The following is a 16,929-nucleotide window of genomic DNA, read 5'->3' on the forward strand; positions in this document are numbered from 1 at the left end:
ACCGGCAAGCTACCCGCCATGGCCCTGCGACGTGCTCGGCTTCTCTGGGCCTGGGCAAGCGGCCCGGGCAGGCAGCTCGTCATGGTCGGGGCGCTGACCATGCTGCACCAAGTGCGTCGAAACCTGACGGCCCGGCGGATATTCAGCGTCCCGCACGCGCTCGTCCTGTTGTGGATGGTCATCTTGCTCTGGGGCGAGCGCTGGGTGTTCGAGAGCAAGGTCGAGGACTGCAGGTGGCAGAACTGGGAGAAATGGGTAGGCCGTGGGAACGTCGCGCTTCGGCGGCGGGACCTGCCCCGTCCCCTCCTCGCAACGATGGTTGGCTGACCCTGGTTTGCCGCGCAGCCGAAAGGGACGAGGCCTCACCACCTGATATTCGTGGCCGATCCGCAGCTCATCGACCCTCACTCGTACCCAAGCCGTCCCTGGCCGCTGGGACCGCTGACGATGCTCATCACCGACAACTACCTGCGCCGCAGCTACAACGCGCTCCAGCGGGAGCTGAAACCGGACAGCCTCTTCTTCCTCGGCGACCTCTTCGACGGCGGCCGAGAGTGGAAGACGCGCAAGGGCCGTTTCGTCGATCCGAAATGGGGCAACTCGCGGACCAAGGAAGAGCAGAAGCTGGTGGAGAAGTGGCACCGCAAGTACGGCGACGACTATTGGATGCGCGAGTACCAGCGATTCGGCGACATCTTCTTCAACAAGTGGTACCTCGGCGGGGCCGCGCCGGGCCCGTGGCAGAAGGGGAGGAAGCTGGTGGCCAGCCTGCCGGGCAACCACGATTTGGGCTTCGGAGCCCAGGTTCAGATCCCCGTCCGCGACCGCTTCAGCGCCTTCTTCGGCGACGGCAACCGGGTCGACATAGTGGGAAACCACACGATTGTCTCGGTCGACACGGTATCGATGAGCGCCGGCACGTCGGCCCAGAAGGCCATGCACAACCTGCAGCCCATCCACGGGCCTGTCGACGAGTTCTTGGAGGGCGTGCAGGCGACGAAGAGGAAGATGGTGCAGGATGAGCTGCGGACGTGGCACGATGTCGACCGAGACTACTTGCTCTTCGGTCACAAGGTCGAAGAGCTGGCCTCGGCGAGCACCGAACGAGTCCTGCGAGACCCCGGCCCCAGGGCGGCCGACTTTCCGACCATTCTCCTCACCCACGTACCGCTCTACCGCTCGCCCGGAACGCCCTGCGGTCCGCTCCGCGAGCATTGGCCGCCGACCAAGGCGGCCAAGGGGCAGTCGAACGACCCGGCTCCGGACCACCGCAACGCCATCACCGTGTCGGCCGGCTACCAGTACCAGAACGTGCTGAGCGAGGAGGACTCGAAAAGGCTCGTCAAGAGCGTCGGCAACGTCGTCCACGTCTTCTCCGGCGACGACCACGACTACTGCGAGCTGACGCACTCGAGCTCCAAGGACAACGTGCGGGAGATTACGGTCAAGAGCTTCAGCATGGCCATGGGCGTCCCGACGCCGGGATTCGTCATGGTGAGCCTCCACAACCCGGTCGACGCGGACGGGAGGCCGATGCCCGGGTCGCCGGAGAAGACGCTGCAGACGCACCTCTGTCTCCTCCCGAACCAGACGCGAACGTTCCTCCAGTACGCGACCTACGCCATCCTCTCCCTCGTCCTCCTTTCCATATGGGCCTTCCTCATCCCCATCCTGCGGCTGCAGCCGTTCGCGCTCGAAGCGGAGAAGCACAGGCCGCTGGGGCTCCCGATGTTCAAGGACAAGGACAAAGCCAAGTCGGAGCCGCCGGACCACTCAGCACACGTCGACCTCCCGTTGCGCATGTACGCCGTCGCAACCTCGGCCGTCCGGAGCTCGTCGGCGGGACCAACCGAAGGAGCACGGTGGTCGTCGAAGAAGAGCCGGCAAACCAGGCGATGGGGCTGGGGGGGCGGGGTCGAAGGTCCGCGCATCAATCTCGACGACGCCTTTTCGTACGATAGCAGCAGCGACAAGGCGTGGCGGAGGCGACGCGGCCGGCGGACGCTTCGGGCCCTCGGCAGGGAGCTGTGGACGACCGCCTGGAGGGTCGCCTGGATGTCGGTCCTGATTTGGGCCTACCTCGCGAAGCAGGGTTGAGCGCGAGCGATGGACATGTACGAAACGATAGAGGAGCCATCGACGACAAGCGCGCACGAAGGGGAGAGAGGGAGGGGGGGGGAGGGGCTGGCCATGGGGCACCGTTGCTTTTGTATAACGTTCACCTGTACTCGTACTTGCTAGAGATTTGTTCGACGGCGAAACCGAAGGAGCGCTCGAGGGAGGGATCGCGTGGAGTGTTGCTTGCGCTAACTATCGCTTAGCATGGCGGTACATTGCATTTCGATGGTGGAGGCTGCATAGAATCAGTCTTGAAGTGAGTAATATAGTATGTATTATCAGGGGCATGCCATGTTGCACCTGTCGCGATCCTCCGTTACTCAACCGTACGCCGTATTATTTGACATCCCAGTCGCTGTGGCATCCCATCGTTTGCCGTCGCGCGAGCCGATGCATTTTGACGCCCCCTAAAACAAATGGCTCGAAAAAGAGCAAAGCAGAAACAGCGATATCCGCGCCAGCCCGTGTCATGCTGTGTTGTCGTCCTTGTCCCTCACTCGACTTGGTGCTTCAGCTTCAGCGACCGGTCCTCCTCGTGACGCCGATTCTCTCGTCGCGCATGGCCCTCGCGGAATCGGCAGCATTTTCTCGGTGCTGCTGCTGTTGCTGCTGCTGCTGCTGCTGAGCAACTAGACGGGCTTGCTGCTGGGCGAGGAGGGCTTCGCTGGCGCGACGATCTTCGTAGCCGGCAACGTCTTCGGCGGTGATGGTGAGGGTCGTGGGTGGACGCCGGAGCATTTTATTTATCTATTTATTTCAGTCTTTGGTTATGGAAAGTCTAAGGTTGAGGTTGGAGTTGATTGCCGCGCAACGTGTTGGGGGCCTCGATGGTTTGGTTATGTGGTGATGCTGAACTTGAGAACCGATTTGCTGGATATGGCGACGACGGAGAGGTAGGCACGTACACTTACAGTACGTATCAAGTACAAGTGTTCTGGCTGCGTGGTGCGGGAGAGTGCTTACATGTACTTACGGAGTACGGAGTACTTACAACTAGGTTGGGTGTTCCGGCTTATTTCTTGTACTCCTCCGTATCCGTGTACATAGTAATAATTAATATTCGGAGTACAGCGGGGGGGCACACAGTGGCTATCACGCAACAAGTCACTTTCCCGAGTGCCAACGTCGCACAGGTACATGAGGGGCGATACAGCTGTATTTCCATCTACTCCACAGTATCCGTACTGTACAAGTTCAACTACTGAAGGACTCCGGACGGGTTCAGCGCATGCGCAAGTAACCGTGCCAGTGTCATGCACTGTACTGTAGTCCGTAGGTGCGTAAGTACAGTACCCAACAGTGCAGCAGCACTATTGTACTTACCATGGACTCCGTAATCACTGTACCTAGTAGTGAGATATTATCTTGTAGGTGTTAATAAGCACTAATGCATTGCGTATTTGGAGTCGAAACGCTACAGCTACATAGTACCGAGTGGTAACTTGTAGTACATACCTACTTGTACGGAGGACTCTTGAGGATTGTATTAGTGCTTAGATGTATTAATATAAGTACTGTACTGCAAACACCCGGTACATGTATCACACTTACTAGGTACCTACCTACCTCATGTTATACAGTACATGCATTAGTGGTACCCAGTATTAGTGGTAGGAAATATTGGACAATGTGCCCATTGTCTTCCACGTGGAATAGGATCAGAGCAAGATGGCTTCCGCCACTGAAGAATCAATCTGCCGAGAAAGTGTGCAGGACAATACAATACGCACGCACGGGGTGCTCAGGGATACATGCACATGTATGTGTGCGCGGAGAAGAATACGCGACACGACTTCATGACACGACGCCGTGGAGCAAAGCGCCCGCAGGATGAAACTCATTTGGCTTGCTTACTGGCGGGGAGGCGACATTCCATGTGATACGTGCGAGCTGTCTGTCAGGACAGGCAAGATCTGCTTGTCCATGTATCACTACACAAAGCTACCAGCCACCGCCTAGCAGCTTCCAAGCCAACTGGACAATTCCACCCGCTTTCCAACGGTTTCCAAACATTTCCGACGGTTTCCAAGTCACAGGTACGTACCTCTGGCGAAACAGGCAGGCGCTGGCGCCACGACGCCTTGCCAGTCGCTGTTTCCTCCCTCCCCTCACCTTCTCGAGGGCCTGCCAATGGGATTGGTGGAAAGTTGTCTCCGCTTCGCACCAGGGACGGAGGAGTTGCATCGGTGAAGCACTATGACGTCGACGATGCGTTGCATACGTTGTGCTCGCTGCGATGCGCAACTGACACCGTTTAAGCACACTTACACATCGCCTTCCAGATGACTACATTAAGATGCTTGTGCCCGGCACTTGCGACGCTGAAATACTCCATGCCGTTCAGAGTGCAATTGTTCCTGATCTCAAGCACAGGAACCACATACATTCATATTGCATCATCACATCACGGGAACCACCTTTCTCTCGGTCGCTCCTTCTCAAGCACTTTCACCAACACCGACACGACACGTAGGTGTTTCTCACCTGCCTATACGTGCACGCACACATAACATATATTTACCCTCATACTCTCCAAAAACCTCCATACTCTCCCATATGGTATTATACATTCTCACACATAACACGCACTCATCGCGTATTCCCATACGTACATCTACATCTCACATCTACATCTCACATCTACATCTCACATCTACGTCTCACATCTACATCTCATATCAACATCTCTCATATCAACACACCTCACTTCTACACCTCACATCTACACCTCACATCTGCACATACACCTCACTTTTACGCAAACGACAAAGTCGACACACACACACTCGGAGCAACAATGCCCAAAAGCACAAGCAGGAGAACGCGCGGCGCCGTCGAGCGCAACAGCGTCATCAAGGCAACGAATGCGAAAATGCTCCAATCAAAAGCCTCAAAGATGCTCGCCCAGTACGAGGAGGTGAATCGCATCTTCGACGCCCAATTCCCCCAGATGGCCGAGGAGCTGTCTCGGCGCCGGCGTAGCACCCAGACGTGCTCGCCTCCCTACTGCTGTTCGAGCCCGAGCTCCGACAACTCAAGCTCCAACCAACCGTCATCTCCCTCATCCTCCGGTGACCTACCACCACCGTCAACGTGGGGCGAGGCCCCCTCCTCGAGCATGGCGCCGGACCACTTCCTCCCCGTGTTTTGCCCCTGGCCCGACGGCGTCGGCGACGGCACGCTGCCGCCCATGACCGGGACCATGCTCCCCATGGCTCTGGATGCGAGCGACTACCTCTTCATGTCCGACATGGAGGGCCCGGCTTCCGAAACCTTTGATCAATGGCTGACCACCGACGGCATGGTGCTGGAAGATGATGTGCTCTGGCAAGACTTTCCGCCCTCCTGCGACGCCTGGTGGCAGCTGAGCGCGGCCCCGTGCGAGTCGGTCGATGTCGTCGAGCTTCGGGAGCAGGCCGAGTCGATGGTCGGCTGCGGGCGCGGAAAACGCATCGATCACATCGTCACGGACCTCGGCCGGCTCGGCTGCCGGCTTAGGGACCATGCAAAGGAGCAGATGATCGCTGCCGGAGGGCGTGTCGCTGCGTGTTAGGGAATGTCCAATGCAATACGATGTAACAAAAACTGTTCAATGTTCCCATTATAAAAACTTATGCTTCTCGTCACCCACCTCCTCCTATCCTGTCGGACTCTGCCCAGACCTCGCAGATGCACCCATGGCAGATGCATGCACGCCAGATGGACTCATGGCAGATGCACCCACGAGAGACGCACCCGCGGTCGATGCACCCACGGCATACTTTGATGTTGCACCACGTCTGTCGCCAAGCACTCTTTGACTGCCCTGCTGCATGTCCCTCCATCCTTACTGGGTCCCCCGCAGAGTCTGGAATGCCATCGCCGCCGAGGATTGGAGTCCCATGACCGCCGAAGCTGATGTCTCGAAACTGCCCCGACATAACGACGACAATGGTTCTAAGAAGAAAAATGACGGGGAAGAAAAAAACGACGACGACGAAGGCAACTGGAGAACTCGCGATCTAGAACGGACCGGAGTGGCCGCTAGCTGTCGTGCCACTGGTCGGGCGAGCGCTCGACAGCTCGTTCGCCCCAGAGTCCGTCTAGGTCGACTTGATGACTTGTTCGATGCGGTCGTCGACGCGAATATAGAACTCGTCGGACTTGGGCAATTCGGAAAGCAAGGAGGCCGTCGTGGTCATGGCCAGGTTGCCGCTGCTGAGTTGCACGCCCATGGCGTGTTTGGGTATAGGACGCGCCTGGGCGGTGCCGCTACAGCAAAGGGCTGCGAGGAGGCCGACTGTCGAAAACGTCGTCTTCATCTTGTCGAATCGTCTGTAGGTGGATGCTTGCCGCTTGCAAACTGGGAGTTGGGAGCTGCGCTGGGGGTTTTCCTGCTTTTGGAAGTTTGAGAACAGGAAGAATGGCTCGGTATAGTGAACCGTTCCAGGAACTTGTATCTATCTACGGAGTACCTCGCTCTCGTTGTCGACGGAGAAAGAGACGACGAGGACGAGACTCGAGTCAGGCACCGGAGTAGTGGAAGTACTCTCTCGTACGTACAAGTAGCAGGGTGAAGACCGGTTTGCGAAACAGCGCACAACTGTCCATCAATCCATGCCAGCATCTGGCTAACTGTCCCATGACAACCAACACGCACCAGGCAGGCGGGCTCTGTTGGTTCCGTTGCTTCATCTCCCATGACGACTAACGTCGCCGCCCGCCCCGGCTGGTAGAGCGAGGGATCATGACTCTACTGACAGGGGGATATGCCGACTTGAGCGCCTTGTTGTTGGTCGTTGGGTTAGCTTGCGATCCCAAGTGGAAACGGGAACAAGTCAGGGCCATTCAAAGTTCCCCCAAGTTACCCTAGATTCCCGCTAAACGTGGTAGGGGTAGGTCCTTGATGCAAACACGATGCACTACGGGTACAGGAACCCCACAGCATGGGTCTGCATTTGGCAGGTAATTACTACTTACTGTAATACTTGCGACGATGTACTTTACGGAGTACATAGACTGAAGTACTATATGTGCATTGACTTACAGTACAGTACATGTAAACATACACACGTACTGTACACATACAGAACGGAGAACGGGGTACATGTACAAGTTCTTGGTCTATACGGAGTACGGGCGCTGGACGGGCGACACGTTCTTGAGAACAGCACACCTGCAAACTGCGGTACACAAATAAGTACTGTAAAGAGTGCGGAGTACATGTACGGAGTACAAGTACTTAAAAGCCATAGTATTTAGCACCTAAGTACATGTGCAAGTACACCTGCAGACAAGTACTGTACTTTTACTCCGTATACGAACTGTAATATTTACATGCCATGTCCTACTTACAGTAAGTAGTTGGTCATGTACAGTACACTTAAGCTAACTACTAGTACTAACATGTACGGTACGGAGTACAGTACAGCACGGAGTACAGCACCTGAAGCACCAAGGAATACAGTATTTCATGCAGTTGCTTGCACGCCCACTGGGTCACCCTAGTATTTCTGACATGCCCATTCGGTTGAACTTACAAGTACAGTACTGTACAGACCGGAGTCCTTGCAACCAGGTGCATGCATGTACGAGTACGGAGTAATACAGCACAGCTATTTTCATACAGTCCTGTATTAATACTACGCTTCTGCATGTACGGAGTACTACTACATTACTTGCAGCAATGGTACCTGTGCGATTACTCCAGTAATTACCACGCTCCTGTTGGTTGAGGCGCAGTTTAGCAGTAAGCACGGCGGCCTTGCCACTTCAAGGCACACCGACGAGGATACGATGCGTATTCTTAGACGGGTGCAGAATTCTACAAGTCCAGGATGCAACCGATAGAGCCTCAAACGACCAGCGTCTTGTTGTCCTGGACAACTCGAAACGTAGGAGTGCACCATGTCCGTCCCGTGCTGCATCTCTCGTCGTTGCCGTCGGCAAAACTGGCAGCAATGCCTCGGCGCTCCTTCACCACCCAGGTTGGCACTCGGATCCATGCGAGCACTGGCATGTGCAATGCAATTACTGCTGCTGGTGCCTGGCCGTCTAAAAGCCCTCCCTTGTGGTGTATACAGGTGTGCAGGCCTGCAGGTATCCATCCCATCGGTGAGGCCGGCAAGGGAGAGTCGTTCCATCTTCCCTGCCCGTACATGCATGCAAATAGCTCCGGCACTCGCCTGCACCCATCCTCGGATTGAACTTGATTAACCGTTCATGCTTCCAAGGTGGCCAACGCTCGATATTCATCGAATGCTTGCATGGCTATTGGCACACCGTGCGTCGCACCCCATGCGTCATCAAGCATCGTACCAGGATCCGTGTGTCAAGGAGAAACTCAAATCCCCTCGCTCGCTCGCTCAGATGACGCTCCCGTGCATGTACGCCGCCTCCCATCGCAGAAAATCATCCAGGTCGTTCATCATGTTGCAACCCATCGGTATCACCTCCGCCGCGCGCTCCGGCACACCCACACCCTCGCCATCCACCGTCTCACCGCCGACCACCAGCGGTCTCGGCCGCGCCCTGTGGCCGGCGGACCCCTTGCGCGCCGACGACTTCGGCGGCCCTTCCATCGTCCAGCGCCGCCGCCCGTCGCCGCGGAAAATCGAGAGTGCATCCAAGGCATCCGGCATGGACCCGAAGTGGACGACGTCGTCGTAGCCGTGCCGCCGCGCTCGGCTCTCGCTCTGGACCGGGATCGGCAGCTCGGTATCCGACTGCACCGTCGACGGCGAAGACGAAGAGGCGCTTTGGGACGAGTTGCGCGCCGACGAGACGGCGCCCGACACGAGCTCGCCGTGGGATTCGAAGCCAAAGGTGTCGAACCAGGCCACCATTTCATCCGCCATCCTGTTCTGGTCGTCCTCGTACATGCCCGACACCAAATCTCCAGCGCCTCCGAGGATGGCCATCTGGAAGGCCGTCCAGTCCACCGTCTCGTCCACTTCCGCCTCGGCCTGCTCTCTCGTCACCCCCCGCTTGTGGCAAACGATGTGCCCGTGTCTGAACGACCGGTTGGCCGACGATAGAGCCGTGCCCCTCAAGAAGACGGCCTCGTCGTTGTCGGATGAATCGCCGTCCAGGATGCCGGTCGTCTGGCCTTCGTTCGACCCTGTGATTTCGGGTATCGTCGGCAGTCGAGCCATCTGCGCTCGTGACCCCTGTCGCCCGGCATACCTTGGAGGGATGACTGGAAAGGCAAAATCGGCGAGCGTCATGCGCTCATCCGATTCCTTCTCCCCCCTCCTCCACCCATCCTCCCTTGACCCCCGCTGCTGAAGAGAATGGTCGGCACGGAAAACGCGATGTTCCGTCAGAGCGGCCGGAGCCTGCTCCTCGTGCTCGCTCGTCCTCGGTAGAGGTCGCTCAGGAGATGCCTGCTCAGGAGATGCCTGCTCCTTAGGCTCCCCAGCCCCCGGCGGCGTGTGCTCCGACGATGCCTCGATGCTCGACACGAGGCTTTCCAGGTGAAAGGGTTCCAAGGGTGTGTCTGACTGGTCCGTTCCGACGCTCTGGCACGAGCCGTTGGACGAGCGGCATTCCAACCGAAGAGTCGTTTCCGACTGGGCCTGCTCACGCTCACGCGCTCGCCTCATCTCGTCCATCCGAGCCGGCGTCAGCATCTCGTCCGCCACTATGCGCCTGAACCTCTGGCCCTGAATGAGGTTGCTGACGCTCTCCGACATGGCCAGCCGAGCGGCCTTGGCCTGCAGCTTGGCCGCTCGGGGGCTCGATTGCTTGCCTGCCATTTTTTGCTTCCGCTTCCTCGACTTGGAGACGGACGACTTGCGAGTCGGCACCGTTCTCGGGGACGGCACCCCTTTGCAGCTCCCGCTCGAAGGGGGCGTGCCCGCCACGGGCGCAGGGGCGGCCGGTTCCAGCAACCGCACGTCTCTCGACGTCAGTTGCACGTCGTTGAGAGCGTTGCCAACGGCCTCGAATGCTCGTTCCGTCTCCTGGATCAGTTGACGGATGTTGGCGGATAGCTCCTCCTCTTCCTCGCTTGTCCGTCCCTGTTTGCCGACCATGTTGCCGTGCCCGCACGTCTTGACCAAGTCGACATCGGAAAACGTCGGAGGAGAGCGAGGGGGGGAGCGAAGGGGAGAGCTAGGGGGAGATCGACGAGGAGGTGTTTGCTCTTCCAAGCTGGTGCCTGTGGCGCAGAAAGGAAGAGCAGGTCGTGCGAGTCGTTGATGCGAGTGTTCTTGTTCCTTCTGGTCCATTTGGGCGGGGCCTTCGATGCTCGGGAGGCGACGGCAAGTTTCGCGAGGCAAGCATCTCGCCAGAGGTTGGCAGCCCTCTTGGCATTCCGCCGAGTCGGAGGGTGAGCTGTGCAAGCTAGGAGGGATGGGGGGGAGGGGGTTCACGATTCGACGCATCTCGTGACCGGTCCGGACCATGACGGGTGGATTCGCGGCACGGCGGATGAGCGAGGGGATCCAGGAGAGCGTCCTCGACGACTTGAACGAGGACGCGTCGTCCGACGGCCGTGGTTGCTTGCAGCATGGGTCGGCGTCCAAGGACTTGGATGGGCAGTGCCGGCGCTTGATGGCGAAGCGCGCGTTCGGCATGTAGGATGTGCGCTTCTCCGTCAACATCATGGCGGCTGTAAGTAAAGGGCGACGAGGACTGGACCGGCCGAGAAAGTTGGGAGATGGTGTAGGAGCTCAAATAGAGGTCACAGAAAGGCGCCACAGCAAGAACAAAGCGAGCTGTGAAGGGTACAGTTCCGGAAGAGGAGGCAGGTCAAGAGAACAAGAGGACCGCATGGGAGTTGAAGGAATGTGCCTGTGAAAGCACGCAACCTGCGACACCAACCGGCAGCAACGAATGATCGGTAGGGTTAATATAGAATCTGCTGGCCCGTGTCCGAGGCCAGAGAATTTGGATTGTGCTCGACCTGCAAGACTGCGGTGCGGACCTTGGCTTCGGTCTGCCCTTGGATCTTGGCCCCAGGCAGCATGGGTGTCGAGAAGCGGTACGGCGCCGAGTGATAGCCCAGGCGACGACTAAGCTCATGCTTATGGCCCCAGCTCACCCCCCTCTCGATCGATAGCTATTTCGAACGGATGGCGGGCATGAGGAGGAAGCGGTGGCCGTCGTCTGCATCGAGCCTCGCACCCTTGTCCCCAGGCGGCATTGAGTGCAATCGGGCGCAGGGATTGGCAAGGTCCCCCCTCTACGCTTTCTTCCGCTCGCCATGGCCAGCTGGCACACACATGTACATGCATACCATGGACTTGACTTGCAAGAGCCGCCGCGTTGGCCGCGTGGCTGCGTTGGCCGTCTTTGTTGGTTGGCCGCTTCGAGTCTGCCACAGTCTGCCACCAAACACCCACTCGTCGGATAGAGGCCCGAGAAGCAGATTTGACGAGCCCGGCTGGTGACCGACCCGTGTCTCTCCACAAGACGACGGTGCATGATTGCCGTCGACGGACATTCGACGGCACGGGTTGCGACCAATGGCAGGACGTAGTGTCCGGCTCGTGTGACGGCGAGCCAGCTTGATCCAGATCCGCCCGTGGTAGGAATAGAACAGCACCAACGCGCTCCGCACTCGTAGGCTACGTGGAAAACGAGAAGCAGCGCGGAAAAGAGAGAAACGACGGAGAGACACGAGAAGGCAGGCAGCCGAATTCCCAGCTCAAGGTTGGAGCAAACGAATGACTGCGCACGGCAAGCGGGCTGATTGGTTAGCGAGCCATGACGATTCGTGGCAATCTTGCCTATCTTGCCTACCAACCGAAAAGACGATGCGCTGGGTGGAGTCAAAGGCAAAGTCGACTTTTGAAGTCATATCGACGGGATGGACGAGGGGCGGATGAGGGGAGGGAGCTGGCGAGCCAACACGCCCACCGACGTGATGTGATGGTGGGAGGCATGGATCCCAGATTCATGACCAGATGACTGGACGGCGATGGTTGGCCGAATACCGCCGCCTGCCCACCTTTCTCTCCCACCTTCCCGCCCACATTTCCCGCCTTCCCTCCCACTTTGGTTCGCGCTTGCCGAAGTTGGCGGCCAAGTTTGGCAGCTGCCTGGGACACAGCAAACAGTTTAAGTCAAATCCAAACCGTTGCTGCCTCTTTGGTGGCGCCGCTTGCCGATGGAGTTTTTCCTTTGTGCAGGTGCGGAGGACGGAGAAGATGACTACTTACACCGGCAGGCGACGCACTCGTAAAATTCAGGTGCTGTAGTATGAATGTACAGTATGAAGTGATTCTCCGTATTCCGCACTTTACAGTACTCCGTACTAATCTGTACTTACTGTACAGTGCCAGTACTGTATACCGGGACCCCCCCCCCCCCCCCCAAATACATCGCAGTTGGCGTATTGATAATTCATTGCGCACTCCGTACTCCGCGCTCCGTATTGCAAGCCCAAGCCCAAGTACATCGGCATTGTTGGACAATGTGCATGCATGCACGAGTCAATATTCCATAAACGTGCACGACGTACTGTGCAGCAATCATATCCAGCCCTCGAGGAGACCTTGCCCATTTCGTCTGATGTGGGAGCAAAGTCTTGGAGCCTAGAGACAAGGTCTCCAACTCGATGCACACGCCGCCCCGTGGCCCCCTCTTCCGTGCCACGATGGGTAACAGCGAGGTAACAGCGAGGAGAACAGCGATCGAGTTGGCACGAGTGTTTGCTCACACGCTTCGAAAGCTCGTCAGCCAGCCTGCCATTGGGGTCGAAATAGCGAGCTCGAGCGCACGGCCGCGAGATCGAGGCAAAGTACCCTCAGCGGCCTGGCGGCCTTTTGCAGCACCAAACCCCAACCGCCATCTCAACACTCTCGCACTGCGTAACGAAGGCACAGGGGTGAATTTGCGGTAGACTCCCCCATAACGAACGTTGGGAGACGTCGAAGTGATGGACATAATGAACGACGGCTCATACGCTTCTCGCATGGACAAACAAGTTGTTTGTGAACGGTACACCGTTTGGCAGTCACCGTCACCAAGCCGTACACCGCCTACTTGGTCATGCGCATGCAAGTTCATGCACGTCCTGGCGTCAGTGGACAAAGAACAAGACAGCACACAGCACAGCACAGCACAGCACAGCACAGCACCGTGCCCTATCGTCCAGAGACACCGCAGCACGGCACAGCATAGCACAGTTCTGTGGTCCAGAGACACCGCAGCACACACCGCCCAAGGATTACTTCTGCTTCGTCTACTGCTATGCCGCCTGTGTTCGTGAACAATGTTGACTGCCGCGTCGGGCCTCGCTTTGAACAGTTCGCGACGTCGCTGAATGGGCAGGGCAGCTTTGCGATTTCTATTTTTAAACCATCAGTAAAACACTGTCCTGAATGGAGTGGCTAAAAATGCCTCTCCTCCTTGGACCTCCTCCTGGGACCAGCTCGACACAGAAGATGAAGCGAGTGAGGCTCACCAACGACAGAATACATGCACTTGTAGCATTCGAATCAAGTTTGCACATCGTGGCCATCCTACATCATCACCGACCACCTTGTCGGCTGATGCACGTGCTGGCGCGAGGAACAAGGAGTATGGCAGTCTACTTCATCTTGGTAGTCTGGGCATCTGCCCAAGCCGAGCCGTCCCCGTCGAAGAAATGCTGCATGCAAGCGTACGGGCGGCGTGGCTCGTTGGCATGATCCCGGACGACCGTACTCCTCATTGTTGGCCTGTATTCGTAGCACAGAGCTGGGCAGGCAAGTATATTAATCATGAATAATACCCACAGTTCTAATGAAAACAGAAGCAATAATACGTATACTTGTGACCCAAGGCAACCCCCAAATTCGTCCGATCCCCTCGCAGCGGATGCCGACATCGTATTACCGCCCCGTCAGCCCGTCGTTCTGGGCATTATATTATGCATGACCTTTTTTCGGTCCAACATCCCTTGCGACCCAGACTACGAGCCTTGGTACTCGTACACTTAGGTACACGTACACGCACACAGTTCTCGTACATGCATGGCCGGCGTCCATGCCGGGGCTCAGGCCCGTCGGTAACCGTCATCAGCTTCTGCTCACCTCTTGCTGCTGCAGCTCTCAGCCTCAGACCTGTCGCTTTCTTGCTTGTGTACTTGTGACAAGGCGACTTCCCCACCCCTGCCACTTCACTTGCCCCTCTTGGCCCCCTCATCTGCCCTCGAAATGTCCCTTCTCTCCTTCATGGTTCGTCATTTCAACATTGCGTCATCGGCTGCGGCCGTTGTTGGCAATCTGTCGTCTGCATCTCTCGCACCTTTTCCGTCATTTGTCTCGTCGGCGGCGGTCTCGTCGTCTCATACTTGGCGCACAGCTCGAGACGCAGCGGCGGCGTGGCCACCACCCGGGGCTCGACGTCCATCCTGCTCGGCGTGCTCGGCCTCAAAAACGACGATGCCGCCTGTCTCGGGAACTGGAAGGGTCGCTCGCTAATGAGCGTCTGCCGGTCGTCCTGCCCCGTCTCCTCCGTCCCATCCCGCGACCTGCAGCAGCTGGTGAACCACTCCGCCACCGCCCGGGCCGCTCCTCTCGGAAACGACGCCAATTGTCGGCAGCAACTTCGTTCTGGACCAGCTTTTTCCGTCACCTCGTCGTCCAGTCGGAACTTGTCGGAACGAAACATGGTCGCTGTTGTCCGCCAGTAGTGCTTCCGGGGGGTGGATCGCGGTTGCTGGTGTCGTCCAGTTATGCGGTGAATCGTGATTGTCGACGCCAACGTCCCGTACGACGGTTCCGCAGATCAGCCAGATCGCAAATCGTGCTCGTGTAACGAATGAATGAGCTTGGCAACAGCTCGCGCGATCGAGCGCAGGCACGGAGCCTTTTAAACCTCGCCCAGCATCGACGCCTACCCAGCTGCCCGATGCTCCCTCCGCCAGCTCAACCCCCGCGCCAGCTCAACCCCCCCCGCCACGGCCGCATTCCAGTCGTTGCAGAGGTCTCACGTAGCCACACGGTGCCGCGGAGACCCCTGCCATGGCCGTGAGCGGAACGTGTCCTGCGTATATGGGAGTGGCTGGCAGCACGACCTTGACCGTCGAGCGAGAGCCTGCCGGTGGCGCCGCAGGAACCGCGCACGCTAGGGCACAATGCTTCCAAGATCCAATCCATTCCAACATGAGCACCCGTCAGCCGGGTTCCGTCCTTCTCTCCTCCGATCCAGAACAAGGCATCGTACATGTGGCAAGAGCAAGCTTTTTTTTTGTCAAAGAAAACTAGGACCGAATCAGAACCACGCTCGTCTCCGGCCGTTACCCCTCTCATTCCTCCCCCTCGGCGCTCTCATCATCCTCGTGCTTCAGAAAGGGAACGAATCGAAAGTCCAAAAAGCTTCTCGTACCACCTTCCATGTCCACCATGAACTGAAGGCTCAGCACTCCCTGCCCGTCGCCGCGAAGGCTGACCTTGCTCGAGATGCGCATCGCCTCCGTCGAATTCTTGATAAAGTCAAACCGGTACGTCTGCGACCAACGATCGGCGACGGTGAAGATCTCCAGCAAGTCCCTTCCACGCGCAAAGTCCACGCCGGAGCTACCGAGGTCGCTCGTGCCAGCAAGAGTCAGATAGGGCGACGTCTTGACCGCCGTGATCGTAAGCCTCTCCGGTGACGTCGGCAGGATTTCCGCGAGCGAGTCCAGCAGAGACCTGGACGGCATGATGATCTTGAACATGAGATCGGAACGGTCAAATGGAATGTCCTCAGGCACCTCGGGTAGATACGTCGTCAAGCCAGCCGTAGTTTTCACGCCAGACTCTTCAATCGTTATCTTGAACGGATCCCCTTCCTCGGAATACACGAGCGTGCAGGTCCCCGATATGCCCAGCATCTGATTGCTAAAGGCATCGGGACGATAGTTGCGCAGGTTGCCACGGTACGGGTCCTGCTCGGCCTTTTGCGCCCGCGTCGCCACGTCGACGGCACCGAATATCTGAAGGACTTCGAGCAGCGATTCGAGAGGCATTTGAAAGTTGGGCAGGGCCGACCCTTCGCCATACTCACTCGGGGGAAGTCGAACCGAGTAGGCGGTGAAGAGTGCCTTGTCCAGAAAAGCAACGCCTGCCGTCGTCAGCGTCACAACCCATCCTTCGGCCGAGGGCGTGCGTACCCTGCATCACTCGTGCATGGTCCGTCGCGAAACGAATGCCATCTTCCGTGATCTGGACGTGAACTCTGGGCGCAAAGTTGATGCATCGAAGGAGCTGGTACAGCGGCCTCGTAGACGTGGCCACTGCCCGGAAGATGGGCTGTCTCTCCGACGCCATCTCAAACGCAACGGACTTTTCGTGCTCGTATAGGGGCACGGATGCGAAACAAAAAACAAATTACTCGACAGGTAACGGTGGATCAAACGGCGCTCTTCTTTCGACTCAGCTAATAATGTACAATGGACCGGCCCGACGCTTCTCGGCAGGCTCAATCTCAGACGTAGACTCCGACGGCGCAGAACATGTATACGACTCCTATACTGTGCGTGCCCATGTTAGCCTTGACCGTTCATCGGGGACGAGAATGAGCGAGGGTGCGTACCCAAACGCGGCGCAGGCTGGGATGCCGATAACGACAAGGTTGGCCAGAGACCGATCTGTGCGAAGGTCAGTGTCGGTACGACGGCCGGCTGCGAAGCCCTGGAGCACGTACTGAGCGCAAAGACGCCTGTAGCGATGAGACCCGAAAGCAGAAGCACGAAGGCAACGAGAAACTGCGTGTTCTTCCCGATGACAGGGAGGAACGGGCTGCCAGCAGAAGCTTGCCAGACCTCGAGCAGGGAGGAATCCATGTGCTAAATTTCAAAAAAAGCTAACTGCCTCGACAGCTTGATTCCGAACTGATTGACTTTTCCTTTGCAGAGAT

The 16,929-nt window shown here is 57.6% G+C and overlaps 7 protein-coding genes across 7 annotated transcripts; 3 read left to right on the top strand and 4 right to left on the bottom strand.

The window, feature by feature from the left end:
* Positions 1-18: 18 nt before the first annotated feature.
* DCS_04557 (cdc1-like protein) lies at positions 19-2,097 on the top strand (the record flags this gene model as incomplete). Its single annotated transcript, XM_040801865.1, has 2 exons — positions 19-255; positions 346-2,097. The coding sequence occupies 2 exons, from the start codon at positions 19-21 to the stop codon at positions 2,095-2,097; spliced, it is 1,989 nt and encodes a 662-aa protein (XP_040656898.1).
* A 537-nt stretch (positions 2,098-2,634) lies between these two features.
* DCS_04558 (uncharacterized protein) lies at positions 2,635-2,856 on the bottom strand (the record flags this gene model as incomplete). Its single annotated transcript, XM_040801866.1, has 1 exon — positions 2,635-2,856. The coding sequence occupies one exon, from the start codon at positions 2,854-2,856 to the stop codon at positions 2,635-2,637; it is 222 nt and encodes a 73-aa protein (XP_040656899.1).
* Positions 2,857-4,915: 2,059 nt separating this feature from the next.
* On the top strand, positions 4,916-5,671 carry DCS_04559 (uncharacterized protein; the record flags this gene model as incomplete). Its single annotated transcript, XM_040801867.1, has 1 exon — positions 4,916-5,671. One exon carries the CDS (start codon positions 4,916-4,918, stop codon positions 5,669-5,671), a length of 756 nt encoding a protein of 251 aa, XP_040656900.1.
* A 259-nt stretch (positions 5,672-5,930) lies between these two features.
* DCS_04560 (uncharacterized protein) lies at positions 5,931-6,509 on the top strand (the record flags this gene model as incomplete). The annotated part of the gene is made up of 1 exon (XM_040801868.1): positions 5,931-6,509. One exon carries the CDS (start codon positions 5,931-5,933, stop codon positions 6,507-6,509), a length of 579 nt encoding a protein of 192 aa, XP_040656901.1.
* Positions 6,510-8,462: 1,953 nt separating this feature from the next.
* On the bottom strand, positions 8,463-10,703 carry DCS_04561 (uncharacterized protein; the record flags this gene model as incomplete). Its single annotated transcript, XM_040801869.1, has 1 exon — positions 8,463-10,703. The coding sequence occupies one exon, from the start codon at positions 10,701-10,703 to the stop codon at positions 8,463-8,465; it is 2,241 nt and encodes a 746-aa protein (XP_040656902.1).
* Positions 10,704-14,274: 3,571 nt separating this feature from the next.
* Positions 14,275-14,700, bottom strand: DCS_04562 (uncharacterized protein; the record flags this gene model as incomplete). Its single annotated transcript, XM_040801870.1, has 1 exon — positions 14,275-14,700. One exon carries the CDS (start codon positions 14,698-14,700, stop codon positions 14,275-14,277), a length of 426 nt encoding a protein of 141 aa, XP_040656903.1.
* Positions 14,701-15,337: 637 nt separating this feature from the next.
* On the bottom strand, positions 15,338-16,855 carry DCS_04563 (DNA repair exonuclease rad1; the record flags this gene model as incomplete). The annotated part of the gene is made up of 4 exons (XM_040801871.1): positions 15,338-16,134; positions 16,184-16,248; positions 16,606-16,660; positions 16,717-16,855. The coding sequence occupies 4 exons, from the start codon at positions 16,853-16,855 to the stop codon at positions 15,338-15,340; spliced, it is 1,056 nt and encodes a 351-aa protein (XP_040656904.1).
* Positions 16,856-16,929: the final 74 nt, after the last annotated feature.

This window comes from Drechmeria coniospora, chromosome 02, assembly GCF_001625195.1.
Source record: "Drechmeria coniospora strain ARSEF 6962 chromosome 02, whole genome shotgun sequence".
Taxonomy (NCBI): domain Eukaryota; kingdom Fungi; phylum Ascomycota; class Sordariomycetes; order Hypocreales; family Ophiocordycipitaceae; genus Drechmeria; species Drechmeria coniospora.